The 18,652-nt window shown below is 36.0% G+C and overlaps 3 protein-coding genes across 11 annotated transcripts in view; all 3 read right to left on the reverse strand.

Annotated features, from left to right (window-relative positions):
• Positions 1–2,092: 2,092 nt before the first annotated feature.
• Positions 2,093–5,235, reverse strand: LOC132116526 (E3 ubiquitin-protein ligase TRIM38-like). Its single transcript, XM_059525411.1, has 5 exons — positions 4,782–5,235; positions 3,750–3,845; positions 3,437–3,667; positions 3,305–3,327; positions 2,093–3,221 (listed from the first exon to the last, which is right to left on the reverse strand). Exons 1-5 carry the CDS (start codon positions 5,181–5,183, stop codon positions 2,093–2,095), a joined length of 1,881 nt encoding a protein of 626 aa, XP_059381394.1. The 5' UTR covers positions 5,184–5,235.
• Positions 5,236–6,994: 1,759 nt separating this feature from the next.
• On the reverse strand, positions 6,995–14,945 carry LOC132116527 (E3 ubiquitin-protein ligase TRIM39-like). The gene is made up of 11 exons (XM_059525412.1): positions 14,534–14,945; positions 14,305–14,421; positions 14,013–14,216; positions 13,681–13,900; positions 12,779–13,069; positions 10,916–11,181; positions 10,334–10,429; positions 10,004–10,234; positions 9,857–9,879; positions 9,669–9,787; positions 6,995–7,615 (listed from the first exon to the last, which is right to left on the reverse strand). The coding sequence occupies exons 1-11, from the start codon at positions 14,930–14,932 to the stop codon at positions 7,098–7,100; spliced, it is 2,484 nt and encodes an 827-aa protein (XP_059381395.1). The 5' UTR covers positions 14,933–14,945; the 3' UTR covers positions 6,995–7,097.
• Positions 14,946–16,984: 2,039 nt separating this feature from the next.
• The window catches only part of add1 (adducin 1 (alpha)), a 32,980-nt gene continuing 31,312 nt past the window's right edge, over positions 16,985–18,652 (reverse strand). For 7 of the 9 annotated variants that reach the window (XM_059525754.1, XM_059525755.1, XM_059525760.1 and 4 more), the window contains one exon: positions 16,985–17,934. In XM_059525754.1, coding sequence (XP_059381737.1) covers positions 17,636–17,934 — 299 coding nt within the window. In that variant the 3' untranslated portion in view covers positions 16,985–17,635. The remainder of the gene's footprint in view (positions 17,935–18,652) is intronic. The other 2 variants (XM_059525761.1, XM_059525764.1) reach the window with 1 other exon arrangement.

Genomic DNA, 18,652 nt, shown 5'->3' on the forward strand with positions numbered 1-18,652 from the left:
TTTAATTATATATATATATTATTTTTATGAAAAACATGAACGCTTTATAACATTAGATAGTTGCCAGAGACAGATTAAAATGTGAAATGCGGTGAAAAGTTCTGCAATCAAAAAAATACTAATAAACAGAAATGTAGCTGATCATTGTTTCTTTATTGTGCATTTATAAAAAGAAGAATTGAATAACATAGTTTAAATAGTTGACTATTGTTTTCATTAGAGAACAAAACACCCAAATTACATTTAAACTTGATTATTGTCACAAGTTATCATACCAATATTTATTGAAGAAGGACAGTCAAATTAAGAGAACAATTTATGACAGAACCACATCCTAAATTTATATAGCTATAGTATCAGTATCAAAGAACAATGTTACACATTGTATGAAACACCCAAAATACACCAAAGCTTGATTACTGTCACAGATTATCATGAGAACATAATAACTAAGATGAAGATGAAGAATAAAGGCCAAATCTGAAAAAACAGCCTAGTTTTTAAAGTGAAGGAATAACTTGACATGAAAAAATGTAACTTTCTAGTAATAAAGTCATGTTAATAGCAAATTTTCAATATGAGTATAAATGACAAGTTTTCCAAAGCTCCTGATCTTTTTCAAGTAGTGGTATAAATGAAAGCTTATTTTATATAAATGTACTACAGACAGATGTTTTTGACCGTTTTTATACGTTTTGTGTTTTTATTATGATTTTTCAGCATCTTGCTGCTTTTTAGCATCTCGCTCATCAAGTACAAAAACAAACTGTTATAAACGTATTCATGTAAAAAGTTATTTTCCATTCCAGTGCACGGTGTCTTGCATTTTAAAAAAATTAAAAAATGTTTTTAAAATGATATAAATATAAAGTACTAAAATGATTACATTAATAATATGACAAAATAATTAATTTAATAAAAGTGAACCTGGAGCACAAATCCAGTCATGACATAAAGGTCTATTTTTTTAAACCTTTTTTTGTGCCGAACTTTGCTTGTCAAAAATAAAATTAATTTTTTAATTTTAATTTGATTACATTTTTAAAAGATTGAAAGGTCATTTTTTTATGCCTTAATTTGACTACTGCTGTTTTTCATAATAAATTTGAATTAAATCATAAATTCAGACACGTTTAAAAATCAGCACATAATTTCTGAAAAAAATAAAGCATTTCATATGCCTCTATTATTGCAAAAATGTCATTACATTTTTAATTATAAAACAAATGTTTTATGAAATAATTTGATTAGACATGCTTTATAAATTCTAGTTTAAGTAAACTAAAGTAAAGAAAAAAATATGTAAAAAATAAAAATAAAAATAAACTTGGAATTGATGTCTTTTTTGACAATAATTGAATTTATTAATAATTTGTTGTTAAATTAACTACGGTACTAACTACATGTATGTTTTATTAACTTATAATATCAGTTTCAAAGTCATTTGCATGGTAAACTGCTTCTAATAACACCAATTCCTTCCGATTCTTTCCTACCTTATATTTCAATTAATTAGACATGTTTTTATTGCTAATATGTAATTCAAAACAGAATCCATTCAAATGGAAAAAATAAAGCCGATTTATATGGCTGTATACACGGTTAAAAAGGCTATTGAAAAACCTTGTGCAAAACAATAAACAAATAAAAGTTATGAAAATCGGATGATAATATAGTAAAAAATTAAACAGATTCGTTAAAATTAAGTTAGAAGTATCTTTCTATACTTCTTCTCTGTGTTCTGTGTGAATGTTAATCACCGTCATTAAGCCGTTGTCTGTTATCAACCACCTGTCCATCAAAAAACTCATGAGGAAATAATAAACCTCTATGCTTAACATATGTGCACCAAGTTGTAAACAAAATAAAAACTACTAGAGAGTAAAAAAAATACAGTTTCATATTTAATTCACTCTTATTTCCCCTTTCTTTGTAGTTTCTGAATAGAAATAGTTTCAGTGCAGGTTACTCAAATTCAATTTCTTGCATTTGCTATTTTCAGAATGCAACATATTTTTTACTTATTTGTATAGTTTTATTGCTGGCTGAGGGTACAGCTGGCTAAGCTTAATGTGACGCCCTCAGGGCCCCCCTAGAACTCCTCTGCACCCTCTGGAGCTTTGGCCCCCTCGCTATTAAAGGCCTCTCTGTAATTCCGGCCCCCTCTGAATCTATGTGCTCCCCCAGTACTGTGAACCCTGTGATCCCCTCGGAAATTGGAGTTTCCCCTAAAATTGTGACCTCCCCTGAAACTGGGGTCCCCTCTGTTACTCTGGTCCTCCTTAAGATTGTGACCTCCCCTGAAACTAGGGTCCCCTCTGTTACTCTGGTCCTCCTTAAGATTTTGCCCACCCCTGAAACTAGGGTCCCCTCTGTTACTCTGGTCCTCCTTAAGATTTTGCCCACCCCTGAAACTGGGGTCCCCTCTGTTACTGTGGTCCTCCCTAAAATTGTGGCCCCCCCTGAAACTGGGGTCCCCTCTGTTACTGTGGTCCTCCTTAAAATTGTGACCTCCCCTGAAACTGGGGTCCCCTCTGTAACTGTGGTCCTCCTTAAAATTGTGACCTCCCCTGAAACTAGGGTCCCCTCTGTTACTCTGGTCCTCCTTAAGATTTTGCCCACCCCTGAAACTAGGGTCCCCTCTGTTACTCTGGTCCTCCTTAAGATTTTGCATACCCCTGAAACTGGGGTCCCCTCTGTTACTGTGGTCCTCCCTAAAATTGTGGGCCCCCCTGAAACTGGGGTCCCCTCTGTTACTGTGGTCCTCCCTAAAATTGTGGCCCCCCCTGAAACTGGGGTCCCCTCTGTTACTGTGGTCCTCCTTAAAATTTTGCCCACCCCTGAAACTGGGGTCCCCTCTAGGGTGGTGCCCCCTTTTAAAATTGTGTCCCCCTCTGGAAGTAGGGTCCTCCTTAAAACTAGCATCCCCCCTGGAACTGGAGTCCCCTCTGTTATTGGGGTCCTCCTTAAAATTGTGGCCCCCCCTGACGCTGGGGTCCCCTCTGAAATTCTGGCCTCCTCTGAAAGTGGAGTCCCCCCTGACACTGGGCCCCCCTCTGGAACTGTGGCCCCGTCTGTTAGTCTGGGCCCCCCTCACACTGGGCTCCTCCCTGGAGCTGTCAATCTTCTGGAGCACAGTGAGCCTCAGGTCACTCAGGTATTCTTGGGGATTGATCAGCAAATCGGAAACATTCCCCGGATCTGGCAGGTTGAACTGGGATCTGGAACACACAAAAACCTTCAGGAATTCTTGTTTTGGCTGAGAGCCAATGAATTCACAAGAGAAACAGGAAACACAACAAACCTTTGCAATGTGCTCTTAAAGTTCTGTAAAGACAAAGAGAAAGAAATTTTTTTTTGCTGAAAATGACATTCATGAATTTGCACCTGTCTTAATAATAACACTGGGATTCTGTAGATGAGCGTTCATGGGCACCTGCAGGAATGAATCATCTTCAGCCTTCATCTGCTGCTCTACGTCTCTGATCGCACATTTGAGAGATACGATCTGTTTGTTGGTCTTCCCAGTCTTCTCCTTTATCATCTGACTCTTCTGCTTCTCTTCCTCTTGCAGTACTGTTATTCTGGCCACTTCTTCGTTGCGTAGTATCTCTTGAAGTTCCTCGAACTCCTTCTTGATCTTCTCCTCTGCTTCTTCAGTTTGGACCTGAAAATGAACAGCAGATTATAATGGCCAAACTATATCTATAGCATCCAGAAGTACTTAAATCACACTGTTTATTTCCAACCTTATTAATGTCAGCAGTCTGATCCAATGTCTGTTTAAAATTATCAAATATTCCCATCTTCTCCCGTAAGTTTTCCAGTACAGCTTTGAGTTTCTCCTGAAAGAAAGCAACAGTAACACTTTAACAATTAGCTTCCATTAATGTATTAACTAACATGAATGAACAATATATTACAGTACTTATTCATCTTTGTTGATGTAAGTCGTGTTAATTCGCAGTGCATTATAATATTAACTAACAACTTTTAATTTTAACAATGCATTAGTTAATTTCGTAAAAATAACACTATTAATAAATGCTGTACAAGTATTGTTCATTCTTAGTTCAAGTTAACGGAAGTGGTTAACTTATGTAATAAAAACTTACTGTACAGTGATACCAAAGCAACAGAGAAATAGTGTCCTGGCTCTTTTGTTTTAATGATTTATTGCATTGTTTCTCTTTTATTTGATATCACAATGGAGGGAATGTGTTTGGAGGGAGGGAGGGCTGAAAATAAACTGAAACCAGTGACACCTTTTAACTAACTAACAAACTAACTCCAACCACTCCCTGTAAATTACAACACAACCACAATTCAGAAATTTTTTTTGATCAGATTCATGGATCGGATGCATGCAAGCCTATTTCTGCCATTGAATAAAAAAATAAAACAAGGTAATTGTGGCTTTTTATCTCACAAGTATTGCTTTTTTCCCTCATACCTGCGAGTTTATATCTCCAAATTCTGACTTTTCTCGCAGAAATGCAAGTTTCACTCAATTCAGATTTTTTTCTTTCACAGAATTGTTGCTTTTTCTGTCAGAATTGTGAATTTCACTCAGGTTTTATTTTTAAATCAGTGTCTAAAATGGACTTCCGTAGATTTAAGTTTGAAAACAAATGAGATGATAAAAGACATTAGCAAATGCTTTAGTGTGCTTCCAAATGGGCTTCAGCTCATTCAACATCTCATTTATTCTTCTGTGTGTATACTGTCCAAAACCTCAAATTACACACATTTGGTTGAATCAGTAAAATCAGATTTCTGACCTTGTTATTGTGCACGGCTTCATCTATGGGACAGAAGCTGTGGTCGGTGTGTAGTTTGGAGTCTCGACACACCAAACACACGGCCTGCTGATCATCCAGACAGAAGAGCTTCAGCTTCTCTTTGTGAGCGCTGCAGACGGCCTCGGCTCCTGAGGAAGGTCTTTGACTTCGCTCCTGCTGGAAGGTCTCACACAGGTTCTTCAATGCCAGATTTAACGGAGGATCATTCACTGTCGATATCTCTCTGCACATGGGACATTCCCTAATTCTTTTACTTTCCCAAAACGCCTGGATGCAGTTTGAACAGATGGTGTGACTGCAGTTCAGGACAACAGGATTTATGAAAAAGTCAAAGCACACAGGACAAGTGAAGTCCACCTCAGTAAAACCTTCAGATGCCATTTTACACGTCCAAATCTGTCTTAGACTAGTTTTTAAGCTTCACATCCACGGCAGAAATGCACATACAGAGTATGAAGCAAGATATGAGCTAAAACATCAGATGAGGTGTGTCTGTCTTTAAATCCAGTGGGAGGAGCTCAACACTGAGAAATCTGCTTCATTCTGTACAATGCAGGTAAACCGGATCCTCTCAGACTCAAGATCTATTCATTATTTCAACATTTTAAGTCTAAAGTCTAAATCTTTAGGCCATAATATTGCCGTTTATTATTAGTCTTCAGATGTTAATTCACAATAACTCAATAAGCCAAATTAAGGAATGATAAAAGCACCATTAAAGTGCTCTGTATGACTCATGTCTTGAAGACTTCAGAAGTCATGCACTCTTGAAAATAAAGGTTCTTTAGTGGCACTGATGATTCAACATGCATGGAAACTTTCCATTGCACAAAATCATTGTTTAAAATGTTCTTCACAAAAAAAAAAAAAAAAGTTTTTCTGGTTAACCAAATAATGTTGAAAGAATGGAAGGCACTTTGCATGAGGAACAGACTTGCATGTATGTTATCCAATGATCATTTGTAATTCAAACCTTTTGTAAAGGCCCGTTCACATCAAGGAAGGAAAACAATAATGATGAAGTTTTAATAACTTTCTAATTATAATCATAGCAGAGTCACACAACAACTAGAATGATAATGATACAGAGAAACACATTTTTTTTTTTCAGTTTGCAAACAATGACAACATTGACAGCCAATCAGAATCCACCTAGTGCACTCATCTGTCAGAGCAATGATTCTTGGCTGTTTGCGGCTTGTTTCTTGATTCCCCTCATTCCTGAAGAGTACTGGTACTGGAAGTGATGTAGGTGTGGGAGGAATGTAAATATTTACACGGATCAGCTGCTATGAATCATATTTCAACTTTACATTTGTCAGTCCTTACTTACCTGTGACAAATAGTGGCTAAATGTTTCCATGTTCTGGTTTGATTTACTGCACTGTAAATTATACTCAAAAAATGTAAAAACCATGAAAGTAAATGGTTTAAGTCATGCTTAGTATTGTCATATCAGAACCATTCAAAGCGATTGTTTATCGTTCATTATCAGCTCTCTGGTCACTAATACTGTGAATGAGTTAATAAACACAATAAGCAGACCTCATTGCTGTCTACATTCATGGGACTCACACATAGACACGTGTAAACCGCTTTAAACCAGTTTTCTGTAGTTCTGAAACTGAAAGCTAAGCTTTCCTTGAAAACAAAACTGATGAAACAAAGGCCTAATTTCCTGTAAAACGTCTCCATCACCATCTGTGCACTTTGTTCACTGAAGTGTACATCGAGAAATAAACGACTGAATTCAGGAAAAGGGATGTGCACCAGGACTAATCGCTTTACATTATAAATAATATACTATATATCTTATAGTGATCTACAGTACATGGCTACAAAATCGCAAGAAAAGCTTGATGTGTACCATCTATGCATTTAAGAGGATTCTATTTAACAGCAACTGAACGCTACACCATTAACCCTTATTTGGTCATTTTTGACTGGAAAGTTTTAGGGTAAAATGTGTTTTGGAAAATATAGTAAAGATATTGTTCATCAAAGCATGGTAACATTAAATCAACTCTTGTTTATTTGTGCATTGCTTTTCATGATACACATGCAGCAAAGCAGCTTCACAGAAATAGAATGTTATAATATATTATTAAACTATATAATGATAATTTAAGAAATGTGTTAGATGCCTTTTAAAATAGTTCAGATTAAGACACAAAAATCAGACATTAAAACATGTCAGAGTGAACTGATTTACAAATGCTCACAAAACAAACTTTCTATTTTAAAGTTAAAATCGGAGTCATCTCTACTCAGTAATTTCGTCTCTAAATGATTTCTTCAGTTGACTGGTAAGATCACCAGAGGACAGATATCACAGCGAAGACCAAACCATGGGTAGACTTTCTCAGTGAACTTCTGTGTAAAAGTGTGAATGAATGTGTTATTGAGAGGATCGATGAAGGACAGTTTTCCTTTTTCATAGTTCAGCTGAACTCTGATTTTCTGGAGTTTATTCTTGACCGTCAGTGGAGGCGACTGCTCTGGTGTAATGAATGCATAATATTCCCCAGAAGCGTACCCAAGAACCCAAAGTCCCTTCTCTGTCAGAATGTCACCCTTCCTCTGAGCAGATTCGGTCATCACACCGAAGGTCCAGTTTGTGAGGTCTCCAACCTCAACGTCCCAGCAGTGAAGTCCTGAGTCGAAGCCCTCTGAAGCCAGAACACACTCCCAACTGTCAAATCTCTGGGGATTATCAGGAAGCAGCTTTTCCTCATCATTGAATCGCACGCTGGTCAGATCATCAGACACCGTGAGATTACTGTGAGCAGTGTTGGGGTCCAAGGTCACCGGAGCTGAAGAGAGAGGACGCATGCACAAAAATTAGGATGTTTTAATGAAGTCTATTCCGCTCAGCAAGGCTGCATTTATTTAAATAAATAATATAAATTATATTACAAAATCAAACTAGACGAGTACATTTTGTGAATAAACTTTGAAGTTGGCTTGAGAAAGTCTAGCCTGAAAGTTTGAAGCAGTTATAAAAGCTTGAAGTTTGAATGATTAGCATGTTGTTAGCATATTGCTAGCATTTGTTGTTTACATGTTTCTAGCATGATTAGCATGTTAGCATATTGCTAGCATTTGTTGTTTACATGTTTCTAGCATGATTACCATGTTGTTAGCATATTGCTAGCATTTGTTGTTTACATGTTTCTAACATGATTAGCATGTTGTTAGCACATTGTTATCATTTGTTGTTTACATGTTTCTAGCATGATTACCATGTTGTTAGCATAGTGCTAGCATTTGTTGTTTACATGTTTCTAACATGATTAGCATGTTGTTAGCACATTGCTAGCATTTGTTTTTTACATGTTTCTAGCATGATTACCATGTTGTTACCACATTGCTAGCATTTGTTGTTTACGTGTTTCTAGCATGATTAACATGATGTTGTTAGATTAGCACATTATTTGTATGTGGCTGATTATGTTTGTAGCATGATTTGTCATGTTTAGCATGCTGTTAGCACATTGCTAGCATTTGTTGTTTACATGTTTCTAGCATGATTAGCATTTTGTTAGCACATTGCTAGCATTTGTTGTTTACGTGTTTCTAGCATGATTAGCATGTTGTTAGCACATTGCTAGCATTTGTTTTTACATGTTTTTAGCATGATTAGCATGTTGTTAGCACATTGCTAGCATTTGTTGTTTACATGTTTCTAACATGATTAGCATGTTGTTAGCACATTGCTAGCATTTGTTGTTTACATGTTTCTAGCATGATTAACATGTTGTTAGCACATTGCTAGCATTTGTTGTTTACATGTTTCTAGCATGATTAACATGTTGTTAGCACATTGCTAACATTTGTTGTTTACATGTTTCTAGCATGATTAACATGTTGTTAGATTAGCAAATTATTTGTATGTGGCTAATTATGTTTGTAGCATGAGTTATCATGTTAAGCATGTTGTAAGCACATTGCTAGCATTTGTTGTGAAAGTGTTTCTAGCATGATTTTCATGTTGTTAACATGTGGCTAGCATGATTACCAAATTTGCTAACACATTGCTTGCATTTGTTGTTTACATGTTTCTAGCATGATTAGTATGTTGTTAGCACATTGCTAGCATTTGTTGTTTACGTGTTTCTAGCATGATTAGCATTTTGTTAGCACATTGTTAGCATTTGTTGTTTATGTGTTTCAAGCATGATTAGCATGTTGTTAGCACATTGCTAGCATTTGTTGTTTACATCTAACATGATTAGCATGTTGTTAGCACATTGCTAGCATTTGTTGTTTACGTGTTTCTAGCATGATTAGCATGTAAACATGTTGCTAGCATGATTTACCATGATTAGCATGTTGTTAGCACATTGCTAGCATTTGTTGTTAAACATGTTTCTAGCATGATTAACATGTTGTTTGCACATTGCTAGCATTTGTTGTTAAGTGTTTTTATCATGATTATCTTGTAAGAATAGCACGTTGCTAATCATGATTTTAGCATGATTAACATATTGTTAGCATGTTGCTAAGATTTGTTGTTAACGTGTTTCTAGCATGATTATCATAATGTTAAAATAGCGAATGATTAGCATGTTGCTAGTCATTAAACTTTGCTAGTGACAGACAGCTTAAACACTCAAATCTCATTGTAAAAACTGTTCCCCCTCTTGAGACCCCCTCAATGAAAGTCTGTTGGGCTTTTGATAATCCGTTTCACAAAAATCATAAGTCTGATCAGTTAGAAATAGTAGAGCAACCCAAATCAGACCAGTCTCGAGATCGGACTCAAGTTTGGTGGTTGTAGCTTGAAGACTCTGAGAGGAGATGCAGTCTAAACTTGATCCAAACTTTCGACAAGTGTAAAAAGAGAAGCTTTAATAATATACTTACTGTATTTAATATCTTCCTGCATCTTCTGTAACACGGTGAACTTGAGGTTGCTCAGGTGTTTTTGAACATCGATGAGCGTTTCTGAAACGTTCTCTGGATCCGACAGACCATGCTGACCTCTGGGAAAACATTCAGGAGTCAGTTTAGTTCAGATCACAGAACTCAGATAACAAAAACAGCCTACAAACCTTTTCAATGAGTCCTTTAAGTCCTGTAACAAAAAAAGAAATACAATTTATTAAGCAACACTGAACTCAGTTTTAATCTCTGAAAATGAATTTGATATATTTGCAGTTGTCTCCAAATGTTTAAACATAATGAAAACTCGTTGACACCCGCAGGAATGAATCCTCTCCAGCTTTCATCTGCTCCTCTGTATCCCTGATGGAGCGTGTGAGATATACGATCTGTTTGCTGGTCTCCTCGATCCTGTCGATCATCTTCTGACTCTTCTGCTTCTCTTCTTCTCTCAGTGCTGTTATTCTGATCGCTTCCTCATCACGCAGAAGCTGGTGAAGTTTCTCAAACTCTTCTTTAATCTGCTTCTCTGTGCATTGAGCCTGAGCCTGAGCTCACAGAAAGATTTGATTAAACTCGGTCCATATCAAAGGGAAATAAAATATATATAGAAACATAATAAATATATAAGCTTCAGCATATCAAACCTTAATATGTTTAGCAGATTTATCCAAATTCTGTTTAAAATCCTCAAATTTGATCAGTTTCTCCTGTAAGTGGTTCAGTAAATCCTGGAGTTTTTCCTGGAAGAAATCGACAGAAAAATAGTCTGCTTTCAGGTTTTTGTTTATTTTCTTATTTCAGATTTTGCATCTTTTATTTCACATATGGATAGAGGAGTAAAAAGTTCACATAATACATTTATTCAATGATTTTTCATTACAAATGTTAATGTGCGAGAATAAATATACCAACTATTTAGAAACATATTAACAGGTTATTTTATTCACAGGTAGCTTTTCATTTCTCATAAAACCATGTCAAAAGAGATTTCTTATGGCCATAATCCAGGAGGCCAAGATTTATTAGGCTCAAAGTCTTGAGTGATTTGACTGTCCCTTTGTTAACACAGGATCTCAGTCAAAAATGTATGCATTTTGGTGGAAATAAATGCTGTGATGTTGCATAACTTTGTCAAAACAACACCACAACCAATATACTATGTTATCAAAGCTAAAGAGGGCTCATCATTAATTATTGCGATGATTTCATCAAATCATTTCTCTTACCTTATTATCTGTCAGAGCTTCATCTAGGGGACAGAATTTGTGGTTGGTGTGTTTTCTGGAGTCTCGACACACCAAACACATGGCCTGCTGATCATCCAGACAGAAGAGCTTCAGCTTCTCTTTGTGAAGGCTGCAGATGGCTTCATCTCCTATTGAAGATTTCCGTCTTCTCTCTTCTTGGTAGGCCATGCACAGGTTCCTCAAATTCAGATTTAATGGAGGCTCCTTTGAAACTCTTCTCCTGCAGAGTGGACATGCTCTATGTCCTTATTTTTCCCAAAACCTCTGAAGGCAATGTTTACAGATGCTATGAGTACAGGACAGAAGTACAGGATCTATAAAAATCAAGTCAAGGCACACTGGACAATTCAAATCCTCCTCAGAAAAAGATCTAGATGTCATTTTCAAAGTGTTGTGTCTATCCATCTCCAAAGTTTCTGTTTTAAGTGAAGTAATAATCTGGTTTTAACTCTCAGAAGTCTGTTTCCAATCAAAAAGCTTCATATCCACAGCCGATATTCCTAAAAACATGCAATATAACGTTAACCATCATCAGAAATAGTAATAAAGTATTCAGTGTCGACTGAACAAGATCATCAGATGTCTGTCTAAAGTTTATTGTTTTATATCAGCTTTTATAATGGTTTCCCTTTGAACTGTTCAGAGTTCATTTCATGAATCATGTTGTTTTATGTGCTTTCATTCTTAACATTTCATGTTCACTTTTTGAAAAGGCTTACATTCATTAGATTTCACTGGATCATTAGAAATCTCCATTTCAGGGTGAAAATCAGTTGAAAACGTATAAATCACTGTATCATTTCTTTAATAACGCGTTTCAAACCTATCTCCAAAGATTGCATGCAATTTCTGGTTACGGTTCTCAAATCTTCAAGGGCTTCAGTTTTGCATTATTGGAGATAAACGGTTTGGTTTATTTTTGCTACTTTGTTTTTTTTTTTTTAAAACAAAAAACCCCCACTCCAGTACACTTCTGTATAGGGCATGTGATATGAGCACAAATTCATATCTCTGTATTTTTTGGCCGATTCATGGTACACCATAGCATATATCTCCGTATTTTGTATTAAACAAATAAAGTGAATGTAAGCATGTAGGCAAATATTATGTGCTAAAAGGTGATCTATTAAAAAAATAAAAATAACAATCCCACACAATTACATTGTAACAGTGCAATCTAAAAACATACAGGTTGGCAGGTCTGGAAAACGTCCGAATGCAGACGCTGCGAGTATTTTCATGAGTATTTTTTGCTGTTAATTATTTGAATGAAAAAATAAAAGCAAAATTTCAAAAGTTCAACGTCTAGTAGCTAATGGTAATAATATAAAAAAATACACAAACCGTTCCCATGCATGTTTTTAGTTGAAGTAACTTTGACTGTGCAGAGCAGTACAGAGCCAGCAGGAGGCACAACTTCATCACACCTTCACCTGCTATTTTTTGTGGTGGTAGTGCTCTTGTCCTTTTTTGTCCCAGTTTTCTTTTAAATTATTAAATAAGACACACATTTTTTATATGTTTATTTTTAAATCTAAAATAATAATAAAAAAAAAGAAATTACTTGTGACAGAACCACAAAATAATTAGCAATGACTAAATATCCTAGTGTGGAGTATCTAAACTAAATCTGAACTTCATGGTTACAGATCACCATATCTTGAAGACTGAAGTCACCTCCCCTGAATGTCAGAAACTTCAAGTCCACTTGAGGATTACCCCCAAGTGAAGCATTGGTCGAAGCTCCAAACGCCAAATCCAGTGGAGAGGGAACACTCGTGCGCCTAAACCGCGATTTCAACCGAGGGGGGCCTACGACTAGTTTTTCTCCATAGTTCATACTCGTCATAATCTGGCTGCGGATGATCTGTGACACAGGAGGACCTCTGTGGATCATGGGTAGGTTGTAGGTTGGTTCTGTGGTGCTGACCGGGGCGGGGAATAAATCAGTGGCACAGTCCAGATGATCTGGAAACTGCTGTCGGTCTCCATTAGACCGTTGACCTCCAAATATTTTTAAACAGTTCCCTCCATCCCTCTGGAGGATCCCTCCTTTATATTCCTCTTGATTGGAAGAAATCTCCATTGCAGCCATATCAGATTGAATATGAGATGGCTTGATGAAGTATGAGGCTAAAAGAGAGAACACAGAGACATAATTATACACAATTAAAGAACCATGGAAAACAATTCCCTTGTCCAAATACAAATACGAACACATGCAGTCTTAGCCACTTTAGAGCTCGTGCACAAGACTATGCAAAGTCTTGCAAAGCCCAAAGCACAATACACTCTTGAATACCACTCTGGAGAATTATTCCAGGCTTAGTACAGGTTTTGGAATAAATCATGAGATTTTCACTGAGATCAAGAAAACCTTTCCAATGCAAGATAAATATAAATAGCCTAAAATAATTAGATATTACATGTTGTGGTGTTGTTCTGTCTTATTGGTGCAAAATATGCATTTACAACTGCTTTTCGTCACTTAATTAGAAGTGCCACAAATTAAATCATTCCATTTTATACCGAATATACATTTAGAAGCAGCCTTTAAAATGCCAAGTATTTAAATAATGATGCCACGTAAACTTGCATTTTTACAACACTAGAAGTGTGTCCAATCAGGTAATGAAAAGGTTTTACATGCACACGTATGGTCTTCATGCTTTCTTGGAGCAAATATAAGAAGTGAAAGTAGTGATCAAATGAAGGGGATGATATTCGGTCATGCGCACATTCACCAAGAGTGTCCTGCATCTTCTGTAAGACCGTGAGCTTCAGGTTGGTCAGGTGATTTGAGAACCTGATAGTCACTTCAGGAAAGGCTTCTGGAAGCGGCGGGTTACACAGAGCTCTGAAAATATAACATTCAGAAGTCAAGAGAGACTGCAGGGTTGAGTTCAGAACCACGGAGAAGAGAAACCGGAAGGACACAAACCTTTGCAATGTGGAGGTAAAGTTCTGCAAAGAAAGGGGTGGAGGCAAACGAATCAGAATTTGGTTTTGTTCACTGAAAGTGTCACTTATTTATAATTCATCGAGACCTGCAAGAATGAAACGTCATCACGTTTCATCTGCTCCTCTGTGTCTCTGATAGTTTGAGAGAGAGAGATGAAATCTGTCTGCTGGTCTCCTCAATCTTGTCCCTCATCATCCGACTCCTCCGTTTCTCTTCGTCTCTCAGTGCTGTTATTCTTATCGCTTCTTCATCACGAAGAAACTGGTGAAGCTCCTCAAACTCGGCTTTAATCCGCCTCTCAGCATGTTGAGCATTAAACTGAAATTTAAGACCGTTTATAACAATAGCCAAACTAGATCAAGCTTACATTTAAATTCCTAAAATAGAGTTAATGTTTACTTCAAACCTTGACGATTTCATCACGTTCATCAAAACACTCTTTAAAACTCTTAAATATTCCCCGCTTCTTCTCCAAGTGTTGCAGAGCATCTTTGAGAATCTCCTGAGTTGAACAAACCGTTGCCTTTATTTAATATATTACAGAGACAGGACAAAGTGAATTTCTGCTGATGCATTTTGATCCTTGATGTATATAAAACCAAGAGTGTCAGAATAATTTTAATTCTTTGTCTGACCTTACTGTCCATCACGGCCTCGTCTACAGGAGAGAATCTGTGGTTGGTGTGTTTTCTGGAGTCTCGACACACCAAACACACAGGCTCTTGATCATCCAGACAGAAGAGCTTCAGCTTCTCATTGTGAAGACCGCAGACACCTTCGCCTCCAGATGAAGGTCTGCGGCTCAGATTTTGTTGGTAGGTCTCACACAGGTTCTTCAAAGCCAAGTTAACTGGAGGATGTTCCTTTGAAGATCTTCTGCAAACTGGACATTCTTTACGTCTTTTATCTTCCCAAAACCGATGAACACAATCTTCACAGACGCTGTGACTACAGGACAGAACTACAGGATTTATAAAAAGGGCGCAGCATACAGGACAAGACAAATCCTCCTCAAAAGAAGATCTAGATGCCATTTCAAGTCACTTAAGACATTAATCTCAAAAGTCACACTTTCAGAAAAAATTTGTGCATCAGAAACATTAAATCATCGGGACCTAAAATGATTACCAATCTTTTGTCTGAACTACATGCTAGACACATTTCCAAACATCACCAGGGTCAGTCCACTGATTTATATATAGACTAATTACTGGATTGCTAATTGCTTTCTAAACTGCACACAGGTGGTGAAGCGACTAACACAGAATTAGATTTTATGTTATGTGCATGTAAATGAATTTTACTTCAGATGTTATCTGCAATAACTGCCATTTCAGGATAGTTTCAGATTTGGTTTTATTGACTAAGATTTAGGAGTTAGCTTAAGTGCTAAAACGCTTACTAATGATAAATAAGAAATACTAAGAGCAATACATTTAGTAGTCCTTCATGAAGAACTGACACGCTCGTTATTCTTAAGATGTTCTCCTAAATTGGCAAGTATGAGCTAATTTTAGTAGTGTTTTTTGTTTTGTGAATACGAGCCCTGTTTTATAAATGAAACAATCAAATCAAGGCTGATTTTTAAAGATGGAGTTTTATTCATGGTTGCCAAATATACAGTACCATGATAAAGAGACTTGTGTTTTTACATACAATTATTCTGGAAGGAAAAAAAGAACAGCATTCAACAGAAACTAAAAATGAAGAACAGCTGTGCAAAGGACTAACAACACAAGCTAGAAGCCCATAATGCCATGCAGTCCTTCAGCAAACGCTCGTGTTGTGGCTGTTAGTCAGACTCTATAGTGTCAAAACCAAACTCAAACTGCACTGTCAGCTTCACATTGGTCCAGAATTCCTATATGTACAAGCCAAAAGCTATTTGCAGCATCAAAAATGAAAGATTAGGTTAGTATTTCACTCCTTTCTGCGTGTGTTAAACTCAAGAGCAGTTTGTTACAATCATATTAGAGACCTGATAATATACTGCACAGGTTAGTCATTCAACAACAGATGAATCTCACGAAATCTGTAAAGAAACATGCAAGTCATAATTCAACGGCAAATCAAAAGAATGAAAATTAAAATTAATCCTAATTTGAAAACCAATTTAATTTCTTTTGCATATTTTCTCTCCAAAATAGGTTTACCATAATGAAAAATATATTTTCATTAGTTTGTATGAAACTTAAGGGTCTTAAAAATAGACAATTTTTAAATAGAAAATTGGGAATATTTAAATCTGGAATAAAACGTCAAACAAAATAATAATAAATATTCCCATTACTGACATGTATTTTTGCAAGTATATATATATATATATACACACAATATTTATTGCACTAAAATTTATGCTTTAATAAACAACAATTTCCATTACTATATTACAGTAATAAGAAAATTATATATATGCAAAAATAAAGGGTCCTTGTTTTAGTTTTATGCAAGCCTCATGTTTTTCCCCCAAATTCGTGCTGAATTATGAATTGTATGTTTCTTTGTGGGATTCATTCAGACATTAATTTTGAAGCACATTTCTTTGTGGTTATTCAGGATAGTTGAGTGAATATTTTCAGTGTTTCTAAATGAACACACACTGAGGAGTGTGTGTTTGTGAGCATCTGTATGAAAACACGCCACGTGTCTGTAAACCAGAACACACATATAATCAATAACAGCGGCTGTCTGCAACTTCAATAACAGAGTCTGTGAGGAACTACACAGGATGTTCAATAGTGTCATTTACAACAGTGTCATCAAGTTACTGATGTGTTTGAATGAAACTAAACAACCTAGAGCTAAAAAATAACTACATATATATATATATATATAAAAAAGCAAAAAGCAAACATTGGTGATTCATATTACGGCAGGGTAAAAGTCACAGCTAGTTTTAAAACAACATTTACATGAAGGGAAAGCGGTTTGTGTTTAGTACATTACAACAGGAGACGTTTAGATACAGATACAGGCGAATCTCACAAAATAATAATTTCATTGAATTTTTTCGTTAAGAAAATGACGTGTGAAATCAGAGAGATTTTGCATTACATTACTTTCATAGCACATTTTGACACCAATTCTCCTAGAATTCGTGCTAAAAAACGTGTATTTACCAGAGAATTGGGAGGAAAGTGTGCTTCTTTTTATGAAAATATCACAATAAAGGCTTCATTTCCTTAAAAGAAAATTGAAAAATGGCTTCTTTGCTTTGACTTCGGTATGAAATGTGTAATTAACAGGTTTTGTGAGATTCACCCATTTTAAAAACTCATTCGATTTCCATCCGAAAACAAATCTGCGCTGATCAGAATATTATCGTAAGCTTATATTACACTGTGGCCAGATGAGATGTTATGATTATTTCACTCCAGGTTATTTCTATTTTTTAAGATGTTTATAGATATGATTTGAAAAATCATAAACATGCAGCAGAGCAAAGATTTTCAGCGAACAGCAGAAGGAACTCTTTCATTAATTCATTTCCTCTAACAATTACATCAGATACATTTCCGAGACATTATAGTGGTTATTGGTTTTCAGATTGCAATTTTCTTCATAAAAACAGATGTGTGTGGAACATGCTTAACGAGCTGTACTTCAGCCAGCATTTATTAAAAGAATAAAACAACATGAGGCTTTAATAAAAAGATCGGCACACTAAATGTGAACACAGTACAAAAGCAAATCGATTTAAAGAAAAGGTATTGTCGAAACGCCGGAGCAAAGCTTCCTCACTGGGTTTCAGACTTCTTTTTGTTTTTCTTTAGGAACGACGGGGTGCGAAACTTCTTCTTTTTCTTCGATGGGGATTTGTTGGGCGATTCGTCGCTGCCGTGATCACCAGCCGCATCGTCCCCTGCGACAGGCTCCTCCCCCTCAGGCTGAGGGGCGGAGTCAGCCTGTCCAGGGGCGGGGTCTTCTGCAGGGAGGGCGGCGACTTCTGAGGGTTCATCGGGGGTCAGATCAGGGAGGGTCTGTCTTAAAGTGGCGGCGTCACTCTCGTCTTTGAACGTTTGTTCCTGTTGTGCCTCTGTGGAGGAGGATGGGAAAATATAATAGTGAGTTTGTAGATCAGCTCAAACCGGCCAGGGGAAAATCCAGCGCTCAACGATTGGCTCTTAATGCATGAAGCGTGAAAACCTCTGACAAACAGACCATCCTGCAAAACTACACTGATGTCAAAATACATATGCTAATCTTTAGCTTTAATTATCAAATTGCCAGAGCATGAAACACTTGGAACCCAATGCATGTATCTAGTTAACCAAAACTAACTACAAACTAGTACTAAGCAAACACAACAACCAGTTTGGATCATGAAAAACTTTGCCTAGTTTGCAAAATTAGGAACTAGATTCAAGCAATTGTAAATATTAATGCTTTAAAAAAAATACAGGACTCTCAAAAATAATATTTTCTTACATATTAAATAACATTATTTATATTATTAAATTAATATATATTTAACAACAATTTAAATATCCAAGTGCTACAATTTAAATCATTATTGCAGTATATTTATGCTGTACAAATACATTTTTGACACAATGTAAATATTAGAAAATAAAGAAGTACTTAAAATATTCAGAAAAGTGAAAAATGTAATATAATATTCACTTACAAATGTGTTAATTGATTAAACTATTAATCAAATTAATTATTACTTTTAAATTTTATACATCTCAAACTTTAAAATAAATATACCCAAGAATCAAGAGGACTATCAATAATTTATCATTTCTATTTTA

Source organism: Carassius carassius, chromosome 36 (assembly GCF_963082965.1).
Source record: "Carassius carassius chromosome 36, fCarCar2.1, whole genome shotgun sequence".
NCBI lineage: Eukaryota > Metazoa > Chordata > Actinopteri > Cypriniformes > Cyprinidae > Carassius > Carassius carassius.